Genomic DNA, 17,227 nt, shown 5'->3' with positions numbered 1-17,227 from the left:
GTGCAGAAGGTTGCTCTGCAGACACAACCGCTGCCATATTATTCAGAAAAGCATTCTTAAAATGTTCTCAAATAATGGAAAATTGAATGTGTCAGATAGGATCCATTTAATATCTTAATAACCCTTGCTCTACATTGGATTTTGAGTGTCCCCCAAAGGCCATGTATCTCGCACCAGACTACAGGCTAAAGAGAGGAAAGAAAGCAGAACCTTCAAGCAGTACAGCCTAGTGGAAAGAATGTTGTGGGGTGGGTGCCCTTGAAGGGAATTTGGGACCCCCAACCTCTTCTGTGTGTTTCTTAACTGTATGGTTACATAAGATGAGCCCATCTCCTTCATATGTATTCCTCCATGATATATCACGCCATTGTAGGCCCAAAGCAACCGATCAAGTGACTGAGGCCTGCCCCTCTGAAACCAAGAGAGACTCAATCCTCCTCTTTTACATTACCTCAGGCATTTGTTACAGTACCAGAAAACAGACTAACAGGTAGGGTCCTCAGCTATTGGCACGGATTTATTTAATCCTTCCACAGCCCACAATGTAGGTACTCTCAAATACTTCTCCCGAATGAGAAAGTATCACTTTCAAATTTGTGTTACTTTTAAAATCACAACAAAAATCAAAATGTATGATGGTTTTGAAAAATTCATGGGAATGTAAACTAAGTAGCAGATACAGGATAGAAGAGAGAAATGGGAGTAACGGCAAGTCTGTTTATTCATAAATGAGAAAACCCGAGGGACAGACATCAAGTAACTCTCCTAAAGTTCTAAGAGATGAGCTTCATTCCTTACTCTCTACTCTGCACAGTTGTGGCACCTCCTCTAGCATGGAGCAGCCACCAAGAGCTGCCCACATGTGGCATTAGTTTACTGACCTGACAAAAGCAACTTAAGAGAGGAAGGGTTGACAGGTGGTAGTGGCCCACCTTTAATCCCAACACTTGGGAGGCAGAGGCAGGCAGACAATGACTCTGGCTTCTGGGATGGGGGTGGGGTTCATTGTGGTTCCCAGCTCAAGGGTCCCAGTCTACAATCAGAAAGCAGAGAACTCACACTCAGCTGTAGCAAACGGTGATTTCACTCAGTGCAGGGTTTCCCACTTGCTCTGCACTGACCTTAGTGTTCTTGACAAGGAAGCTGCAAAGCATCCCAGCCAAGGCTTCCAAGGACTGGAGTCTCATTTCCTCAAACTCAACTTGCTCAGAGTGGCTTACTTGGTGGCTTCTCTTTCCACTGCTTAAGGAAATCCCAGGAGACAGGAAAACAAAGATGCCCTTCCTCTGAGGGACAATCTGCTCTCTGGGTAATTGCAACAGCTTCATTACTCAAACTTTGTATCTGGGCCCCACAAAAAGAAAAACAAATAAATTATTTCTCCTTGCATTTCTGTCTTCCAACTCCTTGTTTGTCCCTTTCCAAAGGGGTTGGGCAGTTTTTAAACCACTCGGAATAAATAACAAACATCAACAAAGGCAACTGCTCATTTATGCAGCATTTGCTGCCAAGTCCTGTGACAGATGCTATGACGTGTGGACAGTTTCTCCCAGCTTGTGAGATAGTCACTGTCATTACCTCTGGTGAGGCTGTGGGAAGCCTGGACTCTTGGCAATGAGATATCCACAGTCATATCTCTGCAGAGGTGAGGACAGGACCAAGCTTAGGAGTAATACCAAAGTCAGCCTAAGAAACTGTCCTACCACATTCACCAAAGTGGAAAAGAACAGGAAAATTACACTTCAGACATGTTCATGTGTACAGGTACACATGTGTATCCTTGCATGTGAAGATGTTACTCCTCAGGTGACATTGACCTTTTTTTTCTTTTTGAGACAAGATCTCTCAGTGGCCTGGAACTGGCCAAGTACTCTCATCTGGCTGGTCAGTGAACCTGAGGGATCTACATGCCTGGCCAGGACTGGATTACAAGCATGACTCAATACCTGGCTTTTTTATGTGGGCTCTAGGACTGGAATTGGGTCTCATGCTCAAATACTTTATTGACTGGCCTTTTTTCTCTCCAGGCCCAGAACCACACTTTTTAAAAAAGAAATCAATAATTACTTTTTAAAACCCAATCAAAATGTATTTTCCAATAAAGTTACTGTTTGATAAATGAATATATACGACTAGTGCTTGAAGATGATCCCTATGGTGGGGAAGTGTGCTTCTGACAACTCCAGGGCTCAGGGCAGTCTTAATGACATATGGATGGTCTGGTAACAACTGCTACGGATGCTGTGATTGTGTGTAAACAGAACTATCTCTCAGAATCTATTGTAAGCCTGTGCTAGTAACAATCAGATCTCTAGGAATATTTAAGCTCGATATTACTCATAGAGATGAGTCAATCATCTCAGAAAAATCAGTCGCCAGTCCCCAAAGGACACTCCTCTGCTAGGTGACTGCCAAGTTTCACCACATTGAAACCTCAAATGAGTTCTATAGGACAATGTTTAAAAATAAAGAGAGAGGTGGCCTGCCAGTTAAGATCACTTAGTGAGTGCTCTTACAGAGGACCTGAGTTTGGTTCCTATCAGGTGGCTCACAAGCACCTGTACCTTCAGCTTCAGGAGATCCCTCAGTTCTGGCCTCCATGGGCACCTGCACTCAAGTGCACAGACCCACATTTACTATCCTAGTTAGTTTTCTATTGCTGAGATAAAACACCATGACCAAAAGAACTTGAGGAAGAAGGAGTTTATTTTATCTTACAACTCTCAGATCAACGTATGTCACTAAAGAAGTCAGGGCAAGAACTCAGAACAGAAGCCTGGAGATCATGGAGGAGGAGCACTGCTTACTGGCTTAATCTCATGGATTACTCAGGACCCCTTGTCCAGGGGTGGCACTGCCCCTAGTGACTGGGCCCTTCCACACCAATCATTTATCAAGAAAATGACCCAAAGACTTGCCTGTAGGCCAATCTGAAGGACGAAACTCTCAATTAAGATTCCCTTTTCCTAAATGTCTAGATGTGTGTCAAGTTGAAAAAACCAACACACACACACACACACACACACACACACACACACACACACACACACACCATTAAACAATAATAAAAACCTGGGCATGGTGGTACATACCTAGCATTTGGGGGTAAAGGCAGACAGATATCTGTAACTTTGAAGGCAGCCTGATCTAAGTAGAAAGTTTCAGGCCAGCCAAGGCTACATAGTGAGAGCTTGTCTCAAAGCAAACAAATAAACAAAAAAAGCAACAACAACAATAACTTTTAAGTAAGAAAGGTGAGCACTCAGAACTATATCTGATCATTTACAGACAGTCTTGTCAACATAATGTAATGAGGGGAAGAAAAGTCATTTCAAAGTATTAGACTAGACCTGAGAATCTAAATTCAGAAGAATGAAGTTGGACATTTTCTTGAGTGTACAAAAAGTTCATGCTAAGTTCTACATGCAAGATCTAAAATGATGTAAGTCTTAAAACAAGACTTAACCCTTTATTTGTGTAAAAGAATTTTAGCTAAAAGATCTACTACAGCACAACCAAAAACAGAAAGAGGATTTTATGTATACGTCACCAAAATTAATAACTTTTCTATTGCAAGCAATATCAAAAGAGACAACTCACAGAATGAAAGTATTTGCAAATCATCCACCTCAGGGGGTACATACCTGGAATCCAAAATACATGAAGATATCTCAAAACTCAGGACTGGGAAAGGATCCAAGCAGGAATGTCTCCAGAAGAGGTACAAACGGCCAATAAGCTCATGAAAAGACACTAAGCATTCTGAGTCATGAGTGCTGTGCAAGGAATGACAGTGACAGGCTAGTGACACATAGGTTCTGAATAAATTCACAGACGTAGAGCTAAGCTGCAGCTGGAGTGTTCTCTGGATGGATATGCTTAGAGGCAGGAAAAGCTCTTTTCACAGTGGTTAAAAGGAAAGACAGTAGGTCTTATGGGCCAGACATCTGTGTGGGACTCCTATCTGGATGGCTAGGCAGACATTTAATTCTGCTAAGATGTGAGCGCTCTAGTGTGGCTTCTCCCTTCTTAAGACCAACTATCTGTGCAATGTGGCACAGTATCCAACTCCTATTCATGAAAGACTAACAGCCTCACAATGCTGTCTAGAAAGACTGAAGCCAGGCTTGTGTGAGGTCAGTTCTTCTGGTTCTGAGAATGTCAGGAGTTGGCAGGGAAGAGGCAATCTGACAAGAGGCCACAAAAGCAGAGAGGCATGACCATGGAAGAATGCTCCTTACTGGCTTAATCTCGTGCCTTGCTCAGGACAACCCAGGACCACCTGTCCACACAGCAGCTAGACTTCAAAGAGAAATAACACCCCCGCTTTGCATCTGGGAAGCAGGCTCACTTGCCTTTATTATCTCCCTGGGCCAAGGACCATCTGGACCAGCTAAGAGATGAAGTAATGGGAGAGGGGAGGAGACAAGAAAGAAAAGGGACAGGATCAAAGAGGAGAGAGTCCAGGGGCCCTATAAAAGACTAGCTCAGGGTACACTAAATGTACCATGCCAAAACACTGCTTTCTGCTTCTACTTCAACAAACATCTATCTTTACCTCTCCTGAGTTCTTGCAATTCATGTAGCAAATGCCAGTGTCAAATTTGAGGTTATCATCATCAAATATTGATGGCAAGTCCCAGGCCAGCCTGGGCTACAGAGTGAATGCCTGCCTCAAACAATAACCAACAATGGAAATAACCGAAATGGTCACTAACTGATAAATGGAAAAATATAGTACTTTTCATAGAAAGGAATGAGCTAACATAGACAACATACACAAACCTTGAAAACACACACGGGAGAAAGCAGTTACAAAGGCCACCTGTGATAAGGTTCCCTTCATACAAAAGGTGCAGAGAATAGGCAAAGCCATGGAGATGGCAGGTGGCTTAATAACTGTCAGGACGTGAGTTTGGAGGGACACTGGCATTAACTCACTGATCACAGTGACAGAAGTTCATATTGTGATAATGACTACACAGCTTTAGATATTCAAAAAAACACTGAACTGTGTATCTTAAATGGATGGGCTACATGATACATAAACACCATTTCAATAATTCTTTTAAAGTGCACTCTTTAAATTTATGTGCATATATATCCAGGGGATGGGGTACACAGCATATATGGAGGTAAAGGACTTTTGGGGAGTCAGTCCTGTTCTCTACCATGTGGGTATCAAGGACCAAACTTAAGCTGTCAGGCTTGGCAACTCTTCCCACTGAACCACTCCCAAGGCCCTCAATAAAACATTTTTAAAATTATAATAACTTTTAACCGGGCATGGTGCTGTACACCTATCATCCAAGCAGCTGGGAGATGTGGGAAGGAGAATCGGAAATTCAAGGCCATCATCAACTACACAGTAAGATCAAGGTCAGCCTAGGCTACATGCAATCATTTCTCAAAAACATTTTGGGGTTGGAGTTATTATGTAGGCTTGAGCATGAGGAATAAACTAAGAAAGAGAAGCATTCAGAAGGACAGACAGACAAACCTGAGAGCATGACTGCAGGCTTTTCAAAGAAGTCTAGCTGATAGCAAGACATGGGTTACCCAGGAAGAACTGCTGCGGTTTTGTTGTTGTTGTTTGTTTTTTAAGAATTATTTTATTTGTGGCCTGGAGTGATGACTTGACATTAAGATCACTTGCTGCTCTTGCCAAGGACTTGGGTTTGATTCCCAGTACCCATATGGTGGCTCATAGTCATCTGTAACTCCAGTTCCAGGGGATCTGATGCCCTCCTTTGACATCTGAGGGTAAAAGGCATGCATGTGATACACAGGCAAACATGAAGGCAAAACACCCATACATATAAAAATGAATAGTTAATTAGAGATTTATTTATTTTGGTTTTTAGAGACAGGGTTTCTCTGTGTAACCCTGGCTATCCTGGAACTCACTGTGTAGACCAGGCTGGTCTCCAATTTACAGAGATCCACCTGCCTCTGCCTCCTGAGTGCTGGGATTAAAGGTGTGCACCACCACTGTCCAGCAAATATTTATTTTTACTTTTAAGTATGTTTGTCTGTGTTGTCTATGTGAATGTATGCTCACATTTGTGCCGGTTCCCCAAAGGTATGTCAGATGCCTTCGAGCTGAAGTTACAAGTGGTTGTGCGCAGTCTGACCTGGATACTGGGACCCAGAGCTGAACTCTGGTCTGCTGGAAGACCAGGAAGTCTCTTAACTGCTGAACCACCTCTCCAGCCACATCCCTCACCACATCCTTAAAAATTAAAACCTAATCTGTTATCATCCTTTTAGGATAAAAAGGTGTTTCACACTTTCAAATAATGATACTAAAAAAAATCTTGTGGCTAGCAAAATGGAGCATTCTCCTTCTCTGTAAGTACTTTGTGCATTTAATGTTTATCGTGATCTTTTTCCCTCCAGCAGCAAAAGATGTGTGCTCTGCAACACTGACAACTTGCATTGGAGTCCTCAAAACCCATGGTGAGAAGAACCAACTCCAAAAAGCTGTTTTGTTTTGCAGCACATGTGCAGCACAGCACACACACACACACACACACACACACACACACACACACACACACACACACACACACCTGCTCTCTCACACACAGGACTCACACCTGCACAAGGACATACTCCCAACAACTATAAAGTCTCTTAGATTGTTTAGTGGGGCATGTCTGCTCAAGAGTGAAGTAGAAGAAGTTAGGCATTTGTCCAACTCCACTTTAAGCATAAGGAGGGTCTCTGAACACCTGTTAGTTTAAGCGTGAACAAAGTGCCCCCAAAGGCAAATTCGCAGCACTTTAGAGGCTGACTGTGCTTATGTTCCTGAAGTTGTAAGCCTGCTGTAAAATGCTTTATAAAGTTTACATGAGGTGTTTTATGGATCTTTCAGTGTTTAGCTTTCTTAAGAGTGTACATTTGAAATGGCTCAGTCTCAGCACTGGGGATCCCATGTCGGTTTTCTTGTCCTGCACCAACACAGCACTGGGAATGATACTTGCTGATAACCCGAAGCCCAGCTGGAACCGAGACAAAGCCAAGTGACAGTTTAGTTACTATCTCAACACTGCTGCTCTGGGTGGCATACTCCTTTTCTGTAGTTCTATTTACACTTCAGTGCTTCAGAAGAAAAAACATCCATTAACATATGTAAATTGTGGGCATGCAGATAAAAATAAGTACCACCACACAGTCACACCAGATGTGCAACCAGACTGACATCTCGGTTTCTGTCCTACACAAAAGAGGGCTGACTCTGTTATGGTCCAGTCCATTTTCTAACCACGTCATGTACTACCACCTCCTATACCCCTTGACTCTCTAAGGGCAGGGATATCAAAATCCTATCAAAAGCAAAGCCACACTGGGGAATGCAATTACATAAGATGTCAATTTTTACACATTTGGTTTTGCTGAAATAAGCTTTGCAAATTTCAAATAGTAACCAACCTGTGTCAAGATGAACACAGCACAACAAACTGTCAAATGAAAAGCTATGTCCAGACATGAGTGCCGACCCTCCACCCTCCTGTGGTGACCCTCTGAGTGATGGCTGCTGCCACTAACTCTCAGGAATGTTCATGCTTGCACAAGGATCTACACATAAGCACACATGTGCTTTTCTTCTTTAAAAACCAAATACATGGATTTACCATGTTCTGCCCTCCAACCCCCTCCTGCAGAGCCATAGTTTCCTCTCCATACACCCAAATTCACCTCATTGTTTTTCTAGATGAAGTCACCTTAGCCACATTTATGCTTGTAGTTCATCAGCATTAAGGACAGTCACTGTGCTTAGTCAACACCCCACTTGCTTCCTGTGCCCCAACCTTTAGAAAGCCCATTTCTATTATTTTTGTTTTGTTTTGTTTTGTTTATTGTTTGTTTGTTTTGGTATTTCAAGACAGGGTTTCTCTGTGTAGCCTCAGCTGTCCTGGAATTTGCTTTGTAGACCAGGCTAACCTTGAACGTTGAACTCACAGAGATCTGCCTGCCTCCACTGGCCTGGGCCTATTGTTTTTAATTACCTCAGATACTTCATTTGAATGGTGTCATATGATATTTGTCCTTTTTTTTGGCAGGGAGGGGTTCTCTGTGTAGCTTTGTAGACCAGGCTGACCTCAAACTCAAGAGATCACCTGCCTCTGCCTGAGTGCTGGAATTAAAAGCATGTGCCACCACTGCCCAGCTGATATTTGTCCTTTTATAACTGGCTTGTGTTGTTAAACATGTCCTCGAGGTTTAAAGCACAACCTTGGATCCTCAGACACATAAGCAAGTCCAGGTTTGAATCTGCCTTGCTTGTATTTGTCCTTCAATTTTAGAGCTGTACAGGACTAGAAGTCTGTTTGTTGTGCAGATATAAGCTGTAAGAGCTCAGGAAGCCCAAAGCTCTGAGTGCCTTTAACTGAGCTACTGCACTATATCCCACAGGCCTGGGTAAAAGTTGAGGCAGTGTTCCATAAGGAACAGATCTTATGCATGGACCTGCTTCCTAAGAAAGAATTATCCAGGCTGGAGAGATAGCTCAGTGATTTAAAGTTCTCGTTGCTCTTGTAGAGGACCTGGATTCAACATTATGTTATGTGTTACACATGGATATTAACATGTTACATACATCAAGGGGGGTTACACATGTGGTGGACTGTTCTTTAGAAAAGTTTTACCGTATTACCAAGGCTGGTTATAACCTCAATCTTTCAGCCTCAGCAGCAGTGGGGTGTTCTGTTTGTTTTTATTGTTGGTTTGTGTTGGGTTGGAGTTTACTGGAATGTCTTCATGCTGTATAGCCCTGGCTAGCTGGAATTTACTAAGTATAACCAGCCTGTGTGAACTTGCGGTGATCCTCCTGTTTCTGCCTCTGCCTTCTGAGTACTGGGTTTCCAGACTGGACCACTGTATCTGCCTTAGGATAGATAATATTTTTCATCATACAAGTTGCTTATTTGCATACTCCCAAAAATGTTTTTTAAAGGCCACTGAGTGGGGAAAAAAAGTTCTTTTTCCACTTGGGAACATGCTACAGCCACGTATGAAGCAGCAGCCCTTTGAAGCAGTCCAATTCCAATCTCTGCCACACCACTCCTGGGCAATAAGAAGAGCTCAAGGCAGGTCCACTGGCCCTCCTTTGCACGAAACTTCCATGTGCAGCAGCCCTCACCCCACCCTCCACCTCCACCACCATAAGGAAATAATTTACTGCTTCATGCTTTTCAAAGCGTCCAGCCAGAAGCCACTGCTGGGCAAAATGATTTGCATAAAGTCCCTCATTGGTTACCCAGTGCTGTTGAAGTGGCCTAATTTTCCTTACTCAGCAACCTGCAACTTTCCCAAAGTACATCTCAGGGTACAAAAGTATTTTTAAAGACTGTTTTCTGTTAAATCTTGTGATCCACATACAGGGTAGAATTTTCTGGAACAATAATAACAAAATAAGCACTGCCTGGGAGTTTAAAAAACTTAAAAAGACAGAAAGCTTAAACCAAATTTATCACAGAGAAATAAAACATGGGGGAAAAAAGCCAATTCAAGATTTAAACTGCAAGATTATGTTTAAAATTTTTAGTCATGAGCTTTGTTGGGTTTCTTTGAAAAAAGCCCAGCCACTGACTCTCAAGATGCACGTGTCTACTTTAAACTGTGCACTGTGTGAGCAGAAGGAGACTGGGACAGGGAGCAGGGGCAGCTGGACTTGCAGCTAGCTGCTTGGCAATGTGTGGCCTGACAGAGGCCCCATGCTGGGAGCCCTAAATTACTGGAGGAGGGTACACATCTTTCTGGCTCCAGATGACCTGTGACCTCCCAGACTCACTCTCTCTCTCTCTCTCTCTCTCTCTCTCTCTCTCTCTCTCTCTCTCTCTCTCTCTTTCTCCTCTCCCTCTCTCTCTCTCTCTCTCACACACACACACACACACACACACACTCACTCACTCACTCACTCACTCACTCACTCACTCACTCACACACACACCAGTATCCGGATTTTGTTTGTGGATCAGGTGGACACTCAAACTGCTCACACAGCAGGACTAACAGCCAAATTGGGAGTTTCTGTGACTTGGGAGCTGAAGACTATAAAGGAAATTCCTGGAAAGAAGCTGTGTTTACAGAGACTGGTTACAACTGTAGTGATGAGGAGTAGCTGAAACATTGAAGGTCCAATTACTTTATCTTGGGCTGCTTTAGCCCCAACAGCCATTGCTCACCCACCTCTGTGTCAGAACTAACATCCAGTGATTAACAGATAAAAATCCTTCCACCAACCTGAAAGCTAAAATATCATCAGACATCTGAGACCTAGAGAAAAGTCCCTCTACCTTACTGTAATCAACCCCTTAATTTATGACTTTCTTCATTCTGTAAAACTATGAAACTGCTTCCATGTTGCAACATGGAACTTGGAGTGTCTGGGTTACTGATCTATGCTCTGAGTAGACATTATGACCAAGGTAACTTTTAAAGAAAGCATATAGTTGGAGGCTTGCTTCCAGTTTCTGGGGGTTAGTCCATGGTGATCATGGTTTGGAGGCTGGCGGCAGGCAGACTAACATGGCACTGGAGCAGTAGTCAAGAGCTCGCATGATCTTCAAGCTGTAACCAGGGAAGGAAAGACTGGATTGGCATGGGTTTTTGAAACCTCAAAGCCTACCACCAGTGACACATCCTTCCCAAATAGTCTACTAACTGGGGACCAAGCATTCAAGCACATTCTCATTCCAACCACCACATGGGGTAACCTAACCTGTGGTTCCAGGTCATGGCCACTCAAAAGGATTCCAGAAAAAAAACTCTTATTCTCCTTAAGATGAAAGCTGTGTTGTACATGGAAAAGAGCATACTGCCTCTTATGACTCTAGGATACAACAATGACCGTGCCCTCTGCAGGATATAGTCAAGTTCTTTCGTTCCTGGGCAGCCAGCAGGAAGAAGGATTGAGCCAGAGGTCACTCACGACAAAGAAAAGCTGACTCCAGACAGAAATCCTGCCTCTGGAGCTATTTGCTTAGTACAGTTAAAGAAAGTAACACACAGATGGGTCAGGAGGAAAGATTCTTCCATCACCAAATTTCTGGGAGTAGATCCAAAGAGAGCCTGCTGGACCAATACCAGGCCTCACAGCTGAACAGAAGTGTGACTTGAGGACATCCTTCATGAAGAAAGCTGAAAGTTCAGGGCTTCTTGGCTATTCCAGACCTCACATCTCAACAGGAGTGTGACTGGGTCATCCTCCTTAAAGAAAGCCTGCAAGTCCAGGTCTTCTAGGCTATTCATCCTGTACTGACATTGAAGATACACATGTTCCAACAGGATCTGCATGTTATGGATGATCCAAGCTCAATAGGAAGGGCAGTTTTCTCTGTGAGATACCAGAGGCCTGGACCCTGCTGAACTAAGCTGCACAATAATACTCAAGACACACACAATTCAAATGGTATTGTCACACCAGGCCCACCTGGGCACCAGCCACCATGCATTGCAGATGCCCCTCTTCCCACCACTCCACAGCAACCTGAGGCTGGAACTTCCAGCACCTATTTCTACAAGCATGCTGAGTCTTTTTCAAAGTAAAGTGACAAATTTATCATAGTTTAGGTATGTCTTAGCAACCTTAGACTTATAAAATTGTTAATACTATTTTCACCAGGTTCCTTTTTAAAATTCATTTATTTTATGTGTAGAGATGTATTTTGCCTACATGTACATCTGTGCACCACTTGCATGCCTGGTACACACCAAGGCCAGAAGAGGATGCCAAACCCACTAGAACTGGAATTGCACATCGTTGTGAGCCACCATGTGGGTGCTTGGAATCAAAACCAGGTCCTCTGGAAAAGCAGACAGTGCTCTTAACTGATGAGCCATCTCTTCAGCTTCAAGCTCCTTTTTGCTTAAAAGCATGTTAGTGACAAAGTGTTAGTGTTTAATGTTGTGCCCCGTGTGCATTTTTCCCATGAGACCTGTGGTTTTTCTTGCACAGTTCTGCATACATAGTATAAGTGCACAGTGTACTATGTACAATGTTTTTTCTAAGACCACTATTTCCAGGAGTTTAAACCTAGGATAAAAAATATTACTTATGACCTGTTTAATGCACTAAATGTCTAAAATAAAAATAGTGAAATAAATGTTTATGCTATTTATTAAATATTAATCTTAATAAATATTACAATTAAGTATGTAATAAAGGTTTTCTGTGTTTGCATGTGTGACAGTACATGAGCATTGTGTGAGTGTGTTGGTGGAAGCTCAAAGTTATCTTCAGATCACTTTTTGCTTTAGTCATTGAGGCAGGATCTCTCAATTAAACACAGAGCTCTCTAATTGGCCAGTCTAGTTAGCCAGATTCCCTGCTATCTTGGTTTCTACCTTGCAAATTTTCTCCACTGATGCATCTCCCTTGCCTAAAGGTTTGCCTCTTAAGAATTCTTACAATACTGAAAATATTCACTCCTATATGAGATTAAATTATAACAGAACACAGAGTACAGTCCAATGAAATACAACAAAGTACTAACAGGACTTGCTTTTCCAATGATTAAAAATTATATTTTTTCTTTATAATCATATTGCCTAAATGCTTATGCTAACCATATATTTTTAAAGCATAAAGTACTGAGATTTTGTTTGTTGATTGGGGAGGGAGCAGACATTATTCTCAATGTGTGTGTGTGTGTGTGTGTGTGTGTGTGTGTGTGTGTGTGTGTCTGCCATGTCTGGTATGTGGGTGTTCTTAGGAGTCCAGAAGAGGGCATCAAATCCCCTGGATCTGGAGTTACAAGTAGTTGCAAGACACCTGGCACTGGGTGCTGGAATCAAACTAAGGATCTCTGGAAGAACAGCAAGTACTCAAACCCTGACCATCTCTCCAGTCACTTGAGTGCTGTTTTAAAATTAATTTTCGGGGCTGGAGAGATGGCTCAGCAGTTAAGAGCACTGACTGTTCTTCCAGAGGTCCTGAGTTCAATTCCCAGCAACCACATGGTGGCTCATAACCACCTTGAATGAAATCTGGTGTCCTCTGCTGGCATGCAGGCAGAAGACTGTATACATAATAAATAAAAAAATCCTTAAAAATTAATTTTCATGTAGCATTAACGTTTTAAGAACCAGGCAGTTGGGGCTAACATGTGGATCAGCAGCAGAGGGCTTGCTTAACATGGTGCAAAGCCCTGTGCATTAGTAGTCATCCCCAGCCAGGAAAAAATGTCCCTCAGATATATGCTGCTACTTAGAGGCCAACTCCACACTTAGGCTTGCAGACAGGTAATAGGAAACAGGATACACACTCACTATGCCTGCCTTCATTTTATACCTGCCTCCCTTTGCTAGCCTAAATTTTGGGCAGATCTGAGGCAAACATGTGTACTGTTTAAAAGAGTACTCCTCTAAAGATGGGAATTGTCCCCTCCAAGACAAAACACATCAATAATGACTAAGACACTTAGTGTGGGGGCATCATAAACAAGAGATTGCTAACTACCCCCTTTCCAATGCCCAGTTCCAGACCACAGTCTGTCCTAGTGCAGTCACCGAGGATTCTAGAGTCACAGGTCTGACAGAGAAGTCACACCCCTGCTGCTGCTGCTGCTGCTGCTGCTCTGCTAGTCTGTACCGAATTCATAACCAAACAGACCACAGTCAGAGTATGGTGGCTTGATTCTGCCTGCTCCCTACCTCCACACCTCCCCACCCCTGCCACTTTTGCTCCTTCTCTATAGGACCCAATAAAGACCCAAAGCTCTTTATTAGCTCCTTGAAGGCAGGCATGTGGCAACTGGATCCCAGCAGCCTTCCCAATAAATTGCTTTCCTACTTCAGCATTTTTTATTTTGGGGTGAGTGGCTGAACTTGCTCTACTGGTGATAGTCAGATATGAGCAGTGAAACAAGAAAGGATTAAAACCTAGGAGCCTGGGAATGTGGCATTTTACCGAAGGTGTTCTAGCTGCCTGGACCCTCCTAACCATCTTACTAAAGCTGCTTGCAGGAATAAACCTCAAATGTAAATAACGTAATTTTTAAAATCCATATTTAGGCCCAATTAAAGAGAACAGGCTTCAACCAGCTAGACCTGGGCCCTGACCAACAATAACTTGAAGCTCATTGTACCAACCATATCACTTGCATTGACACTTGGAACTTCCCATGGGTTTTTCACTAACTTCCATGCAGCTACATGCTATCAAACAGCAGCTTACACAGTTCTTAGAGTTATCAATAAAACTTCAAAGGGAGAAAACTTAGAAGAATAAAAAAAATCTTCACCTAGGAACTTCTGGGCCCATAAATGGTCCATGAGTCAGACTTGATAGTGTGTTCATTTTCTTTTAATATAATTTTACTTGTGCTACTGTCCATGTGTTGCTTGAAATTTTTCTGTGATAGCACAAGAACAAGGACCCAATTTGCCAGGTAACACTATCCATCTGCTATCAAAGTGAAGTTCCAGGCCCCTAGTAACATTCCTAGCATGCTGACTGCTCTACCTGCTGCATACCATGGTTCTTAGAAAATATCTAAGCTAAAAGAACAGAAAGACAGTGGAAAATACCCAACTAAATGTCTCCTTGAAAAATCCGATAAGACGGGGTTGGCAAGATGGCTCACCAGGTAAAGCAGCTGTTGCCATCATGCTTTTAGTCCTTGGAATTTGCACAGTGGAAGGAGACAACAATCTAGCAAGTTGTTCTCTTAGATCTCTCTCTCTCTCTCTCTCTCTCTCTCTCTCTCTCTCTCTCTCTCTCACACACACACACACACACACACACACACACACACACACTTCATAGCTATAAGCTCAAGAATTGGAATTTTTAGATTAAGTGTAAAAGACACCATTAGATTGAGTCAAACAAAACAAGATTTGACTATTTCATATCTGTAAGGGACACAACTTTTAAGAATAGAGACAGAACTGGGATCGTCATGTAATTTAATCTTGTTTGTAATTCAAATATATAAAAAATAAATATAAAAAAAGAAATGAAAGTTTGAAAATACAAAAAAAAAAGAATAGAGACAGATCAGTGTCAAGAGTGGTACAGCCATAAATACTAAATAAAAGCTTGAAGACAAAGAGTATTACCAGAGGCAAAAGGGGTCATTTTACAAGATCAATTTAGCTAGTGGTGGTGGACTCGTGCCTTTAATCCCAGCACTTGGGAGGCAGAGTCAGGTAATCCCTTGAGTTGGAGGCCAGTCTGGTCTACAGAGTGGGTTCCAAGACAGTCATGGCTACATAGAAAAACCCTGTGTTGAAAAACAAAATAGCAACAAAAGGATCAATTTATTAAAGGGATATATTTCTGAATATGCACTCAACTAATGAAGCTTCAAAATACATTACGGAAAAAAAGAGAACTAATGAAACTAACAGACTCATATTTGGAAATTTTAACATCATTCTTTCAATAATTAATAGAACTAGACAAAAGTGAAAAGCAAAACAAAATTCTGGAAATATGGAAACTTGAGCAACATTATCAACAAATTAGAACACGTAATAATTGTAGAATGTTCTTTTCAAGGGAACATACAACATTCACCAAACTATGCCACATTCTGGGCTATGGAACAACAAATTTAAAGGGAATAAAGAAGGACTTGGGGTATGGCTAGGTGATATTTGCCTAAAATGCATAAAGCCCTAGAATAGATCCACAGCAACACACACAGACACACATACACACATACACACACATAAAAAGAATACACACATGTAGAAAATATTCTATAAGCATCAAGCATTTAAATTAAAAATCAGTAGCAAAAATGCCCCTGGAAAATCCCTAATGCCCAGAAATTACAAGCACATGCTCTAAATAAACTACCAGTTCAAAGAAGAAATTATGAGAGAATTTAGAAAACTATTTTAAGCTGAATGATAATGAAGATACAATACATCAAATGTGTGGACTGCAATGTTACAGTTTTGAATGCTTATTTGAGAAAATAATGGTCTAAGCACCTGTCTTACAAAGTCAGTCGAGAGGCAAATTAAGCTGAAAGTGAGAAAAAGAAATAACTAACAAAGCAGAAGTTAGCAAAAAGGAAAATGAATGATTGTAGCAGATGTGGCAGTACACAACTGTAATCCTGCTCTTGGTAGGCTAACACAAAAGGATCATGAGCCCAAGACCAGCCTAGATCACACAGCAAAGCCTTATCTCAAAACTGAAAGAAAAAAAGGGAAATGAAAGCTGCCAATGAAAAGCAAAAAAGCCTTATCTTCCCCAAGAGTAAAGAAGCTAGAGCCAGACAGAGGTACATGCCAGTGATGCTAATACTGGAAAGCAGCAGCAGGAGGATGCCTCAATAAACAAGTTAGGCCAGCACCTGGCTCAGGAAGTAAACCAGCTTGCCACAAAGACTGACAACCTGAGATGAGGGAGAGAACCAACTCCTACAGGCTGTCTTCTGACTCCCACATTATTTGCCTTTGAACAGGCAGCCACACACACATGAATAAATGCATGTTAAAAACAATTAAATTCCTTAATTTTGATGGCTTTAGTAGGTTTGGGCTATCTTATCTATAAATCCATTAATTTTATGTTTGTAGGCCAGCCTGAGATACATGCAGCAAAAGGGATCCTGCCTCAAATAAACAAGGACAAGGAATGAAGCTCAATGATAGAAGACTTGTCGAGCATATGTAGGGCTCTGGGTTTCCATCCCCAGCACCACAATAATAATAGTGATGGCAATAGTAACAACAATAATAAAATCAATAAACACCCTAGCTACATTTATTAAGCAGAGAAGGGACACAAATGATCAGTATCAAGAATGATAAAGGTGACATGACTCCAGAGCCACACATGCTGGTAGCTCTGGAGACCAGAAGAGGGCATCAGAACTCCTGGGAGCTGGAGTTACAGGCAGCTGTAAAGGCACTTGCTGCAGTGATAGGAACCAAAATCAGACCCTTTGGAAGCGTTAGTGCTCTTTACCGCAGACCCATCTCTCCAGCCCCTAGAAGGGACATTTCCAAAGGACTTGCTCTAGGAAATCGATCACATCCACCTTCTGTCAGAATGTCAAATCAGGAAGAGGATGACATGATTAGAACTGACTTTTGGTAGAAGGACTGATTTACAGGCAAACATTCAGAAAGAAGGCAGGAGGAAAGTTAGCAGTTTTGGCTCTCAAACCAGATAAGAAATGTGTTCTGTTTATACCCTGCACTTCCCACCTCTCTGCCCTCAGCCAGCCCCTCGGTGCCTGCTTTCCACAGGTCCCAC

The 17,227-nt window shown here is 42.2% G+C and overlaps 1 protein-coding gene across 2 annotated transcripts in view; it reads right to left on the bottom strand.

Moving 5' to 3' along the window:
* Serinc5 (serine incorporator 5) overlaps window positions 1–17,227 on the bottom strand; it is an 85,527-nt gene that overhangs the window by 59,833 nt on the left and 8,467 nt on the right. Inside the window, exon 1 of one of the 2 annotated variants that reach the window (XM_027401735.2) lies at window positions 1,122–1,343. The exons of the other annotated variant lie outside the window; for it this stretch is intronic. Coding sequence (XP_027257536.1) covers window positions 1,122–1,328 — 207 coding nt within the window. The 5' untranslated portion in view covers window positions 1,329–1,343. Of the gene's footprint in view, window positions 1–1,121; window positions 1,344–17,227 lie in introns of those variants that run through there. 2 annotated transcript variants of the gene reach the window in all.

The sequence above is a fragment of the Cricetulus griseus genome, chromosome 2 (genome assembly GCF_003668045.3).
Source record: "Cricetulus griseus strain 17A/GY chromosome 2, alternate assembly CriGri-PICRH-1.0, whole genome shotgun sequence".
NCBI classification, from domain to species: domain Eukaryota; kingdom Metazoa; phylum Chordata; class Mammalia; order Rodentia; family Cricetidae; genus Cricetulus; species Cricetulus griseus.
This window is presented reverse-complemented; position numbering and strand designations above follow the sequence as displayed.